At 45.9% G+C, this 13,905-nt stretch overlaps 1 protein-coding gene across 1 annotated transcript in view; it reads right to left on the reverse strand.

The window, feature by feature from the left end:
• LOC119160996 (methionine aminopeptidase 1) overlaps positions 1 to 3,348 on the reverse strand; it is a 72,805-nt gene extending 69,457 nt beyond the window's left edge. The window contains exons 1-3 of the mRNA XM_037413295.2: positions 3,147 to 3,348; positions 2,628 to 2,679; positions 2,426 to 2,508 (exon numbers count right to left, since the gene is read on the reverse strand). Of these exons, the coding sequence (XP_037269192.1) occupies positions 2,426 to 2,508; positions 2,628 to 2,679; positions 3,147 to 3,287 (276 nt within the window). The 5' untranslated portion in view covers positions 3,288 to 3,348. The remainder of the gene's footprint in view (positions 1 to 2,425; positions 2,509 to 2,627; positions 2,680 to 3,146) is intronic.
• Between the last annotated feature and the right edge of the window lie 10,557 nt (positions 3,349 to 13,905).

The following is a 13,905-nucleotide window of genomic DNA, read 5'->3' on the forward strand; positions in this document are numbered from 1 at the left end:
ATAAGCAAGCAGATTCATGCTCGCAACCATGCGGCTGCATAGGGAGAGCAAAGGACGTGACCCACCGGTGACCCACGCCGGAGTGAACATGTTAAGTAATGATTAAAGGCAGTGCTGCTATGATGTACCAACACTCCAAGCTTTATTTATTCAATTATCACAGTACTCTCCGCACTTAAGGGCATTACTATGGGGGAAAGGAGGGTGGAATATAATATTACATTACAGAATACAATAAAAAGGCAATTCACTGTGCACTTATACAGTGGCACATGGCATCAGAATATAAAGTAGGTTCGTAGCACTGTTTTGTAATTACACAACCGCGCGAGAGCACTACTGAAGACCCTCTAGTGAACTTGAAAATACATCATGTGAAGTAATTTCTGCTACTTCAGAAGGTGACCTCACTGGCCTATCGCATTGGGAAAAAATCACATTTTAAATGCTTCACTTCTACAGCTTACTTCCTCTAATTGTTACTATGCACTTGCTGTGGCACGTAATCCAGTTTACAAAACTATCACAACAGGTCCAGACCTGTTCGATTAGGAAATATGTTACGAAAAAGTTTTAACCTCAGATATTCCCTTCTTTGATGAATTTCCCCAGTGAGGGTTCCTTTTGCTTTTGAAACACTATAATTTCCAGCAAAATAACTATTAATAATAATTAACAGACAATAATGCCAAAGAAAGTATCGGGGATGATATTACAAGAAATTGTAAGGTAAATGTGAAGAAACAAAAGTCGGTGAAAAGTTAAGTTGCCACAGGCAGGATTCGAACCTGGGACCTTAGAATAATGAGTCCGATGCTATACCACTGAGCTACGACGGTGGTCATGCCTCTGTCTACTTTAGAAAGTATATACGTGCATTTAAACGTGGAAGTGTCGGTCAATACCACTAGTAGCCATTACGGTTAGTGTGGAACAGTCTATGCCTGTTGACGTCACGTAGCACGTGATGTTATTATGAGCTAGCAGCTGACCGATAATCTCTTGCATACTAGCGAAGGCATCGAATTCTGACAGAACCAGACCCTCGCTACAAATGAAGAAAAGAAGTGTAAATTTAAGGGCTCATTTTTTGTTTGACATAATATGAATCAGAACTAACGGGCAATGACGCCGAGGAAAGTATAGGGGATGTCATTAGAAGAAATCGTAACGTAAAATGTGAAGAAAGAAAAGTGGATGAAAAAATGACTTGCCGCCGACAGGCACCAAACTTGCGAACTTCGAATGATGTGTCCGATACTCTACCACAGAGCTACAGCGGCAAGATATATATCTGTACACCTTTCTTTCTTAACATTTACATTACAATTACTTCTAATAAAATCCCCTATATCTTCCTTGGAATTATTGTTAATTCTCATTAATATTGTGTCTACCAAACAAAACGAGCCATTAAATTTACACTTATTTCCTTCATTCTTGAAAAATCAGAGCCGAAACACCAAACAACCATGTTTCGAATTCTTTCTAAATTGCACATGTCACATGTCTTCTCGAATCACACACAGCATAAGTGCAACCTAAGAGATCGAACGTTAGGAATGTATAGTTGAGTCGCGGCATTGTCTGGCAACTTTTTACCGTTTCTGCACTGGAAAACTAGCAAACATCCTGCTTCATTTGTGACATGATTGATGTGATGGCTCCAGGAAAAATCCGGAGGAAAATGTACACCAAGCTGCTTGAATTTCCGAACTAAACTGCTTCTTTCTTTTTTTGTTGCATTAACATATGCCACTTTTCACGCCATTCAAAAACTGTTCAAATTGTTCTGAAGAGTAGAGCAATCATGGGAGTTATGTGTAATTCCATACAAAACACAAAGAAAAGTGATATATTTCAGCAGTGCCAACACATTACTACAAGGATCACATTTATGTTTAGCTATGGCAACAAACAAAAAGACTTAGAGACAGCGGCACGGAAAACATGCACAAAATAAAGTCATCGCTTGTTGATCATTTTGATACAGCCTAAACAGCAATTAAACTTCAGGGAAAACGCAGTGATGATGCAGTACACTTCTCGGAAGCAATATTTAACATTTTTTTAATAAGCCAAATATTCATTTAAATAACACATCGCGCAAAACACAGGGCACTATCAACAAGAATATGGGTCGACAAGAAGATTCCACAGTGCAGAGGATCAATGAAGCAACTAGTTGTTGCCGGTGACGATGAATGGGGGAAAGCTGCCAAGCAGTCCCCGATCCTTCGTCTGTGTTTAAGCGGCGATACCATTTCTATTCTGCATATATACATAGAAAAATCAACAACGTTCTCGTGTTTACTACGGAGCCATCGTTAACCAGCGTAACCTTCGGATCGAACAAGGCACCACGACAGTTCACTAGTGAGAGCTTTTTCCCGCCAAGTAGGCGGAGAAAGATGAGTACACTTACAAGAGGATAAGGCCTCAATTTTCCGGTGAACGAAAAGGAAGGCCACGGATTGTACACGGCACTGGCGGCAGCCTTTGCATTTTCTGAAACGGTCAAAGAGAGAGACAAAACAACAACAAAGAAACGAACTTGGTTCGCTCGCACAGCTCGACCACCATTGCAACAATGTTTGCTAGCTGCTGTTTGCACATATTCTACTCACTGACGATCCGATGCACTTGCTTGTGGGAATCCCAGTTTCCTTTGAAGCAGTCCTAAGGTGGAAGTAATTGCACGATAAAAGCGCAGCATCCTTACACTTTCCAAACACACCGCCGTCACGATGGAGCTTAGGCATCACCGTAGTTAGTCTAACTCGGGTAAAAAAAAAAAAAAAAAAAGCTAACTTAGCCCATGTCTACAAATAAACGTGTTGCTCAGTGAATAAAACGCTGAGTGAATTTTGAGGGGATCAAGGATGTTCTTGCTCTTGGAGGCAGCCGGAAAATGAAATATATGTGTTAAGCAGTTCTTATTCGAAAAAGCCAATTTTCGCCGGGAGAAAACAGTCGAATTGATTCTCGTGCACACGGCTGCTTCGAGGGAAAAAAAAGAATCCGCAGATCATAAATACGGTGCGGTAGGCCGCTGTCTCCATGAATGGGCAGAAAAAGAACGTCGCGCGATGCACATGTGCCCGAGAGCGTTCGTTGCAGTGGCCCCAGAGCAACGGTGATCTCACCTGTGAGCAGAAATACGAGCCTTTGATTCCTAGCTTTATGCATGTTGGACACTGTAGCTTGGCAGAGCTATTGCAGCCGGCTGAACCGCAAATATTCCGCAACACTTCACCTTGCGCACCCTCCATATCAACGGCTGCCATGATGAATGCAAGTAGACAAATGGCGCAGGCACGCGCATGGAGAAAGCTCTTCCTCCATGGGCACGCGCCTTCATGCGTGCCTCGCACCAAAAGCGTATGTAGCGCCGCCTTGAGTTTCGAACCTTCTAGAACAAACTTCGCAACAAACTTTGCAATACCAACCATAATATTTAAAATCCACATAAAAAAACTGCTGGACAAAGGTTGTAAGCGCACGTTAACCTAAATAATGAAAAACTACATGTGCGAATGGCTGATTGAATAGTTAGGCGGGAGATTTAACTGCACAATAGCCATGTAGCCATGATTTAGTGAGACAATAAGGGTTAAAGTGTTATGCTAAAAACGAGCCGGTTTGATGCCAGATCACAGCGACCGCATTTTAATGGGGGGGGGGGACGTAAAAAGGTCAGAGGGCTTATAGACCATTCACACTGATCAAGCTGCGTGCTCAGCCAAAACTGAACACTATTAATCCAAATAACGGTAGGAAGGGGAAGATGGAAGCTTGCGATGAAACATCAGCAAACAGGGGTTGTGTCGAGCCGACGTTTCAACAAGTGGACTTGTATTTTTCAAGGCTAGAAGATACTATTAACCACTACCAGGGGTGTAGCCAAAATTTCTTTTTCGGGGGTGGAGGGGCTTAAACATGCTCAGTTTATGTTCCTGCGAGCGTTTTTTAATTGTATGGGTGCGTGAATATATACGCTTGCGAATTTCAAAAATTTCTGGTAACAAATAATTGACCCCCTCCCCCCCCATCCCCTCTGGCTACGCCCCGGACTTTTACCGGAATCCTACAGCAAGCAAACGGAAGCTCCGTTTTCTTGCTTGCCAACGAATGTCACTATGGAATGAGCCGCACTTCAGGCATACCGTATTGCACTCATATAAGTCCCTCGAGTCTTCGCCGAGTCAATACAACCATTTTGTGCAGACTATGGTTGGGTGTAGCGTTTATCAACGCTAATGGCGTTCCGCATTTGGATGGCCGTTAACGTAGCCTGTCACCACTAGTCAAGTAACAATTGATTTGACTGATATGTGGGGTTTAACGGCCCAAAACCACCATATTATTTTGAGAGACGCCACAGTGGAGAGCTCTGGAAACTTCGACCACATGGGGCTCTTTAAAGAGGCATTTAAACACTTTTTCAAGTAACTGTGGAATGAATTAGCTGGAACAGCTCATTTCCTCACTAATTAAATGCCGCAAAAATTATAAGAATCCGTTCAGTGCGAGTGGAGTTACAAAAATTTGTCGCATATGCTTGTGATGAGTGGAGTGCGCACCTTTGGAAAGTGCGCGTCATAAAAACAGAAGAGAACAGAGTGCACGCGTGGTGCTGCCTAGACAACGACGATGACGACGACAGTGAAGATGTCGCGTGCATGAGGACGCGTGGCACCCCGTGAACAAAATAAAAGATAAGGTAACCAATGATCATAGACCACGGAGATTTCAAGGCCCAATGACTGGGTGCCACGAAAGTACAGAATCTCCAATCGGGACGAGACAAGTGGGTCAGAGCGGAAGCAGAAGCCTGGGCAGAGCAGATCAAGGGGAGTTCGAAGAAGACGGGCAAGCGGAAGGTCGTCACCGGACCGGGCGCTGAAGATGGGGCGTCGGACCCGAGCCTGCAGGATTTCAACCGGCCGGGGCCTCCTGCCGTCGTGTTCCCGCTCGAGAGGACCATGGCCATCCGGTCCTGAACTCCTACCCAGGGCCTGCGGACTTTGGTTCCAACAGGCGAGCAACAGCCGTCGGGCTGTGGGCCCGAGCTGTGCGCCCAGCTGCTTGGCCAGGTTGACCCTGGTTCCCTGACGCGTCGCCACCAGCCCGCGTTCTCTCGTCACCGATGGATCCACACTCCTAAAGCCAGAGCCACCACGTTACGGTCTGGTTTCTCGACGTGTCGTCAGCAGCCAGCGTTACTTCATCCCCGTCCTGCCCGCGTACTGAAGCCGGAATCACCGCGTTGCGGTTTGCTCATCGTCGCCGGAATTCAGCGTGTGGGTGAGACCGAACAGATATCTTGCCATACTCCACCGCTCAGCCCTATTCGGACGTTAGATTCAATTGAACACTTTGAACTTCTTTGTGGAGTGTTGATAGATAGATTTCACCGTGTACAGTTAACTGTTTATTAGTTGTTTCGTTTTATGGGGGATTTTCGTCTTTTTACTTTCAATTAAACTTCTTGTTTGAGTTTTGGTACAAACGGCTTTGTCCCTTCGTTAAGTCTCTCGTAGGTTTAAACCTTAGAGAGCTCTTCTTACTAAACATCTAAATGAACCTTGCATGACAATGCTGCAACTGCATTTTCTCTCCTCTCGTCCCGACGAAAGCCCTGGAAATCAGGGAGGGATGGCGGGGGCAAAGAAAAACGTCACGCGCGCCTCGTGACCTTGAGCACTTTTTTTTTGAATGCACGGCTTTTTAAAATGTGATCGCTCGCACATGCGTGAACAAGTCGTGGTCTCCCGCGGCGATCTCTGCAATGACCGAGCACCCCATGTTCAAATCAGCCAATGGCTGATAGATGGGCTTTTTACGAGTGATTTTTGAGCGTCTTCCGTGATTTGTCGAGAGAAGAGAAAGAAATTTTTAGCTGAATTTGAAAATGTATTGTGAATTCCAGGCCACGTGCTGCGCTATAATATTTGGCTCGTGTGTTGTCGGCAGCCTCTACTACCGAACGGTAGCGTTTTCTGACCATGCTTAGAAACTGTTGCAGGGCCCCTCTAACGTGCACCAAAATCTGAGCACACGGGCCTACAGCATTTTCGATGGAGGCGAAAATGCTGTACACAGAGCATGCTTAATAATCTATCTATCTATCTATCTATCTATCTATCTATCTATCTATCTATCTATCTATCTATCTATCTATCTATCTATCTATCTATCTATCTATCTATCTATCTATCTATCTATCTATCTATCTATCTATCTATCTATCTACGACACTGTACTTTCTCAACGTTTTCGTTGATGGGATGTACAACAAAGATATGGCATGAGAGGACATGACGAAAATAAATGACCGGTCACAATATGAAAATCATATGTATTTTACGTATCACAGTCTTGATGCTCTTGTGGCTGTTTCGTTTATTTGATATATTCCAACCAATATTAATATGGCATGACAAGAACGTATGACGAAGATAAGTTACGTCCTATAGCATCGAAATCATGACAGGTTATAAACGGCATCACTTAGATGACGGGGTCTCGGGGCTCTCATGGCCGTTTGATTGAATGAGTATATACCAGAATACGTGTGGCGAGACATTTCTGTATTACAAACATAAAGCTCAGGTGGTAACAGGAAACTTATCAAACACGTGTTATGTGCAGCATGATTTACATACCACCGTTCATGGTGCGCTCGCGGCCATTTCCCTAGCTCGATATACACCAAAACGAGTTTTGCGCGACGTGGTTGCACGATGAACATAACAAGGAGTGGTCGAATAGGGCTCCCAAAACGTTTGGGGCCCCAAAGAAACAGCATTGATGCAACTGCGCGTGCGCGAAGCCTAAAAAAGCGTTTGGGTTTCGCGTTGGGCACGCTATTTCTCGAATTTAACGGTATATATAGCCTCAAAGCCTGTCCCAAAAACTTTGCGCGAAACTCTCATGGTGGCACCCACTGAAGTTGCGGTTCTTGGTGGGCTGTTGGCTGATAAAAGCGCGTGTGGTTACTTTAAAAGAAATACTGAACGAAATCGGAAAAACTGACGAAACTTCGAAAATTCCGCTTTGAAAATGATACTGTTACGATAAGCGATGTTAACTTCCCGTATTTTTTACCAGTTGGTTGTATTTATGATGGACTGTCAGCGCGCGACGGCTGCACACGAGCGCAAGCCGCATGTACGGTGCACATGTTCTTGCAACGCCACCTAATGTGCGTTGGTTTCTGTCCTCCTCTTCCTTTTCTCAACCTCTCTTTTTTTTTCCACAAAAAACTGGTGCTTTACTCTTGCCGGGAACGTTGTTCGTTACCGGTGCCGTTCATGCCGGATCGGGCTCACCCTGTCACCAACAAAGGCTCTGCTGGTACACCCAAGAACTGCAGCCAGGCAAAGTGTCGAACGGCTGGTGCTCGAGGGGTGGTTGATATCACGGAGCAAGGAGGTGGCATATTTGGGGCTGAAGATTGATCACCGCCCTCGCATGGCTGCCGGCTACCAGAGATCCCCAAGGCCGTGAGAGTCCAGAAGGCTATTGGAAAGCTGCTGCGTCGTGGCTGAGGCTGCACGCCACGACTGGCCCTGCGACTGTATAACGGAGCGGCAACGGCGGTGCTGACATATGCACTGCCCCTGGTTCAGCTGGCGCCACACCCTAGAGAGTAGCTGTAGCTACAACAACGCAAGACAATCCAGCACTTAGTAGGAGTCTCACGCCAATCACTGTTGGCTGCGTCACTGACTGAGGCTGGTCAGTGGCGTAACTGGGGTGAGGCAAGAGGGTACAAGTGCCCCGGGCGCCTGGCCGAGTCCACTCAACATGCACTCGGGGTCTTCCTGAGGACCCAAACGGGGTGCTAGCGCTCTGTGGAAATGTCGCCCCTACCGGTTAAAAACCAGTGAGTGCATGCCACCACGCTGTTTCAACTCTCCCTTCCTCGCCTTCTTCCCACCACCCGTGAGGCTAGAGGCTATTTCGAGTAGTTAAATTGTTCTTTTTTCATCCAACTAACAAAACACAATATTCTGGGAGACTGTGGCTTCTGGGAACCTGTGGCTCATAGGAACGAGAAGCCTGTGGCTCGTTCTCATAGACAAGCCCATAAAAATCAATTAGATAAATAGGTTGGTATAAGTCTGCTTCCGCATGAGAATGATTTTAATTATGAATATACAGGACGGTCCACTATTAAAGAGAACTCGCGAGTGCGTGGCCAGCGGTCCGCGAAGTGCTAACTGCTGGCGAGATTTTCAATTGCGGCGCATGCGCGTTGGTTCATCAAGGTAGTGCGTACTCCACGTCGTCTGCTATTTTCTCCGCCCATGCACTCGGCGTGCGCTAGCGAGCCGTGACTCTTCGCGCCTTTTGTTTTTGCACTGTAAATCAATTGTTCCCAACTCGGCCTTCTGCTCCTTTAAAAAGCCGATATTTCGAGGTCCGAAAGGCAAGCGTATAGAATGTTCACAGCATAGCCTTACCTTACATAAAAAAAGTAGCTAGTTGTAGGGACCATGTATATGTGAAAAATATGATGAGCTGAATATGACCAGCTAGCGAAAACTGCAGCACTAAACAAAACCATTCATTTTTTTTTGTGCTTGCTGGAAATCCGACGAGCAAGAGGCAGACTGACAGCTAGATACAGAGTGCTTTCCAACAATTTCGTGCGCACAGGCGCAGAAATAGCATACGAAACTGGGTGCTCACCACCATTAAGATTCTAGGTTCATTCGTTTCACCTGCACTTCGTGAACCGGTTCAGGAAGGCGCTGCACTTTAGCATTTGTTTCACGAAATCAACATGACGGCAGCGGCATCGCAGTATTCGTTTCGAAAAAGTGCAGCTGTCGTGCAAGGCCAGTTCATGAATTAGCTGCACCTGTTCGTGAGTGCCGAGTCCGTGCCGCACAAGTTGGCTGCAGCTGCAGCAGACGACACAGCCGATTGCATTCGTGTCTGCTTTAGCGACGTGCAACAATTACGACAGTGAACATTTTCCAGCAGACACATGCCAAGCAACGTAAGCGGCGCCGTCTTTTACGAAGCACAGCCTTGACAACCCTCGAGACAGCCGACGAGTAGCATATAGGGCATCGACATTTGCACCCTCGTCCCTCGTATTCGTTTCCGCGTCTCGTCGCTGCTGCACTTGCTGGAACGTCACCTACACGAAGACAGCACCCAGATGGCACCACCATGAACTAGTTCTGGAAGTGCAAGGTGAATCAAATAGCCTTCTCTGTGCATGCGTCACATTTAGAAATATCGGTGCCAGTTAGCACCACGCGGCACGCTGGTAACCAAGGATGTTATACTACTGTAGTTATACTAAATCTTCTGCAGTGGCGGTCGCGCATACCCGCCTATGTATCGAAGTGAAGTCACGGCGGCCATATTGCTCAGGGCAGAAAGAGGCGGCTACTGCATTGTGGCGCCGTAATGCTCTGGGCGCTTGCGGCCGTGCGTTTCGTTGAAGCTACTAAAGCGCCTGCTTATAACTCGTAGGAGGGGAGGGAACGTGGGAAGGTCTTTAATGCGCATCTGCTTGAATATTTCTTTGACACTTGGCGTTTACAGCGAGTTAAAAAAACACCAGGCCTGCGCGGAATGCGCAGCATAGTCACAGTGAAAGTTACAACTGCAACCTTTCAGAGCCCTTTCCAAACACTCTTTGGGATGATACAAGCACGCTTCTGGGTACCCACCGTGCCATAAATAATGATAAATCTTGTGTAGTAGGCCAGCATTCAATATACTATCATTCGTCTTTTTTTTTTTTTTGAGAAGCGTGGTATCCGCTATACACTTGTTGGAAATTTGTGCAATTTTTTTATGCAGTGACTGACGATAATGAAGAAATATGTGTGAAGTGGGTATGCACCACAGCTGATAGGTGATCAAGAACAAGTTTTCTAATAGGTTGGAGCATTGGATGACCCAGCCGTTATGCAATTCGCATTGGGTGACACCTGCCTGTTCCTTTGATGTTCTAAAACGCTTTATTACTCATACTAACGCGATTCCTTTACCGACATCAAGCCTGCCTAAGGCCTGCTTGGAAACGAGTTCCGAATACTGGCTTGGCTCAGTGGTAGAACACTGGGCTGGCACGCGGTGGAGCCGTGTTCGAATTACATTGTGTAATTAATGTTTTTTTATTTACCGAGCTTCTTCGTTTGATTCTGGTTACGAGCGGCGGCGGGTAACTACGGCGCCGCGCGTGACCCGTGTTCTTATCTCATAAGCTATCGCTGTAAAAAAAAAAAGGCACTCAGGGATATCAATTCGCATTATATGTGCACAGTTGCCTCACAGCATAACTAGTGAGGAGATGCAGCGAAAGTATGTTTCACTCGCACACATCAATAAGCCCTTGGCGAATAACAGTGCAGCGTGTGCAAATTCTTTTTATTATGGGATGGGGAGGATATATTCGTCTTTTAACATACTCGTTTGAGAAGCTCGATTGATATGTGGGGTTTAACGCCCCAAAACCACCATATGATTATGAGAGACGCCGTAGTGGAGGGCCCCGGAAATTTAGACCACCTGGGGTTCTTTAACGTTTACCCAAATCTGAGTACACGGGTCGTTTGGGAAGCTGCTGGATATCTGGAGAAAACATTGCGTGGAAAAATTCCAATATTCTTCTTGTGATAATAATTTTTGCGTCATTATCTGGTCAATGAAATTCCGATTGATTTGTGGGGTTTAACGTCCTAACAATGAAATTCCGAGAAGCCTCAATACATTTTAAAAGACCCCGTTGGTACTACTACGATGCTTTGCCCCTCTTTCTCAGCGGTGAATTGTACCTCGTTTGCGATTAATCCAGTTTTTTCTTTTGCCTGCAGTGTACCACTCCTTTGTTGGTGAAATATAGGTGTGTTGGGATTTTGACATCTCCATCAATGCGAGGCGCTTTAGGAGAAAGTGTTTATTTTCCTTACTTTTCAGATGAGCTCGTTTCCTTTTTCTCCTACATAAAGAGAGGCGTATCACAACATATAAATTGGGCCATTAGGAGCGTAGTGCTCATGCAAATATAAGAAACTCGAAATTTCAGAAATGCAGAGCCAGTTCTACATTCACTACCTTTCAAAAACGAAGCGCTCACTTGTATTAGGAACACTCACGTACTTTTTTTTGTAAGTGGGATTAGAACAATGCAAACATGGTACTAATGTTACATGCCCGTCGTCTCGTTATTTACCCTGTATCATCGAAGCAGCCTCCTTAAACATGTGTACCGAATATAGGTCGTAGTTCTTTTCTTGCGCTTAACCTTCTCGCCTCAGAGCGCACTCTCATGTACCGCGCAGTATACATGACGTCTTTGAAATCCTGGAACATACAAAACATTATTCGAAGAGTCTCTGTGCACCCAAACGTAAATAGGAAATTATATACTCGTGAATGCAGTCGCGCAAATATATGAAGAAAAGCTAGCGAGCAAAACATACCTACTTACTTACACATCGAAAGTTGCGCCAAGTGTCCGCTTCACACGATTCGCACAGCCGAATGTTACCCAAGAGCGCACCGTATCGTCGTCTCGAAAAAAAAAAAAAATCACAGACGTGTTCAGAACCATCTCGTTCAGATACCACACGCAACATTATTCGCACAAAAACAACGCGAAAGCCACGTATGCTACAATGCGCCCATCCGCTTTCTTCCCTGAGCAGTATGGCGGCGTGTTGGCTTCAGCCACGGAGCCCCTCCGCCACTCCAGAAGTTTTAGTACAACATCCTTGCCGGCCACCAGCTCCCGAATTACCTCTAATCACGTGCCCCACCCCCCAGTGCTGGGTAGCAAACCGTTTATGCTAATATGATTGCGGTATACTCTCGGCTGAATTTGGCCGCCGGCGTCGGCATCGTCGTCGATGTCATGCATCGTATATGTATACGTATCTTCATATATGAAATCTCAAGAAATAAAAAAAAATATCCCAGAAAAAATACTTCGGCGCGCGGAATCAAACGTGGCACCTCCGCGTCGTGAGTGTGAGGCGTTAATCACTGAACCACTGAGAGGTACCTCTTTCAACGTTTAAACAGCAAGCTATTCATATCTACCACTTACCGCTGTTGGCGGGCATCTCGGGAGGGGAGGGGGGACTTTCGTGTTTACAGCATTATCACCAAGAGGGCGCAGTGAGCGCGCGGCGGTTCTCATCTCACACGCGTACTTTGGCCCGCATAGAGAATAAGGGGGTGTACGCTTGATCGCGCGCCCTTATCTTGCAGTGGGGAGAATCATACGTCTTGGCTAGCCTTTGAGTTTCGTCGGAACGATTCCGTTGTAGTTACCCGGTGCACAAAGGTCCCTGCGATCGTTGTACAGGCTCCGTTTGCGAAAAGGGTGTGCTTTTTAGACACATCGAAGTAACAACTGAGACGCTTACTCGCGTTAATCTGTGCCTGTGAGTACGTTTCGTGCGTCCTTTGTGCGTGAGAAACGCGGGGCATGTTTCGATCTGCTCGCCATTCTGCGCGTGACCATCCAATTTGTTGTTATCACTTTCATAGCTTCGCCTTAATTTGCGGCAAAGCTGTGACTTTTTTGGTTAACCTCTCACCCTTCTTCTTTCTTTTTAACTCTGCTGTCACAGTAGTGCGACCGGACTTGCTGCGCATATTCTGGAACTCGCGCAACAATCGGCCGCTCATACGAGTAGTTCCAAATGGTCGTTTTTTTTATGAAAAGCGAATATTCCGACTCCCTGCTGAACGTTTCAGTTTCGCAAACCACAAACTCGTGCCTTGAGCGAATGATAAAAAATGATGCTTTTTAAACAAAAGCCGTAATTTATTTATTTATTTTTATTTTTTTATTTGGGGGAGGGCGTGCTGCAGCTTTAACACCTCCCGCGTGGTCTGAAACCACTAACCATCATAGTTTATATCTTCATTGTCGTACATCAACAGTGCTCACTTTTTACCTGACTTTCCGCGCGTAAAAAAAGTGTTTTCCCCCACGTGCGGGGCGGTTCACATTAACCATGATTTTGAGAGCGCACGAATCACCATATACGAATCCCCGCAAGACCAGCGCGTGTACAAATGTGCGGTGAATTCTAACTGAAACAAGAGGAAACAGTTCATACCCACAGTTTCGTCACGAGGCACTGCAGATTTTTTCGAAACAAAAAACAATAACAAAAACCTGGTAAGGTTCAGCATCTACGTTCTCGTACTTCGAATACTTCGGAAAACTATCTCGCGCATACTGTCACCTCCTTCCCCCCGCCCCCTCACGGGCAGCAAGCATATATCTCATTTTGACGGATTGTTTGATATCGAGATGCATTTAGCCAACACCCTCTAGGAGGTGTTGATTTGGCACAGCTTGTGAAAAACAACTTGTAACAACCTTGTGAGAAGTGACCATAATCTATAACAACGGCCGCTGGAACACTTATCCAATCAAGCATATTGGCACGGACGTTTATAAGCTGGCAGGAAACACAGCGCAAATAAGGTATGCCTGGTTGCTTATAGGTCACGGGCATGCGCGGCATGAGGCGCGCTTTACGTAACGCAGTTTCTGGCAAAGCATGAAGCGTCGCTCCACTGAATATATTCTAAATTTGCTATGCCAGCATTGGGGCCCTCAAATCGACATTTGCTCCACCGAAGACAGCGAGTCATGTGCGTAGTATGCGTGGGAAGTTTGGGGGCTTTCCCTTTTGCTTTCCGATTTTCTTGACGGCTACATCTCCGAATCGACGATAGCTCGGCGATTTCCTTTAAAGAATATGGGCGCGCTCAACGCACCTTTCGCGACGATGAAGACGCGTAAAGAGAGAGGAGACGGGTGGAAGACGAAAGAGTATACTGCGGCGACTTCATCACTATCATTGAACGAGATGCTAAATAAGTGCTCCGAAAAAAAAAAAATGTTAC

This window comes from Rhipicephalus microplus, chromosome X (genome assembly GCF_043290135.1).
Source record: "Rhipicephalus microplus isolate Deutch F79 chromosome X, USDA_Rmic, whole genome shotgun sequence".
Taxonomy (NCBI): domain Eukaryota; kingdom Metazoa; phylum Arthropoda; class Arachnida; order Ixodida; family Ixodidae; genus Rhipicephalus; species Rhipicephalus microplus.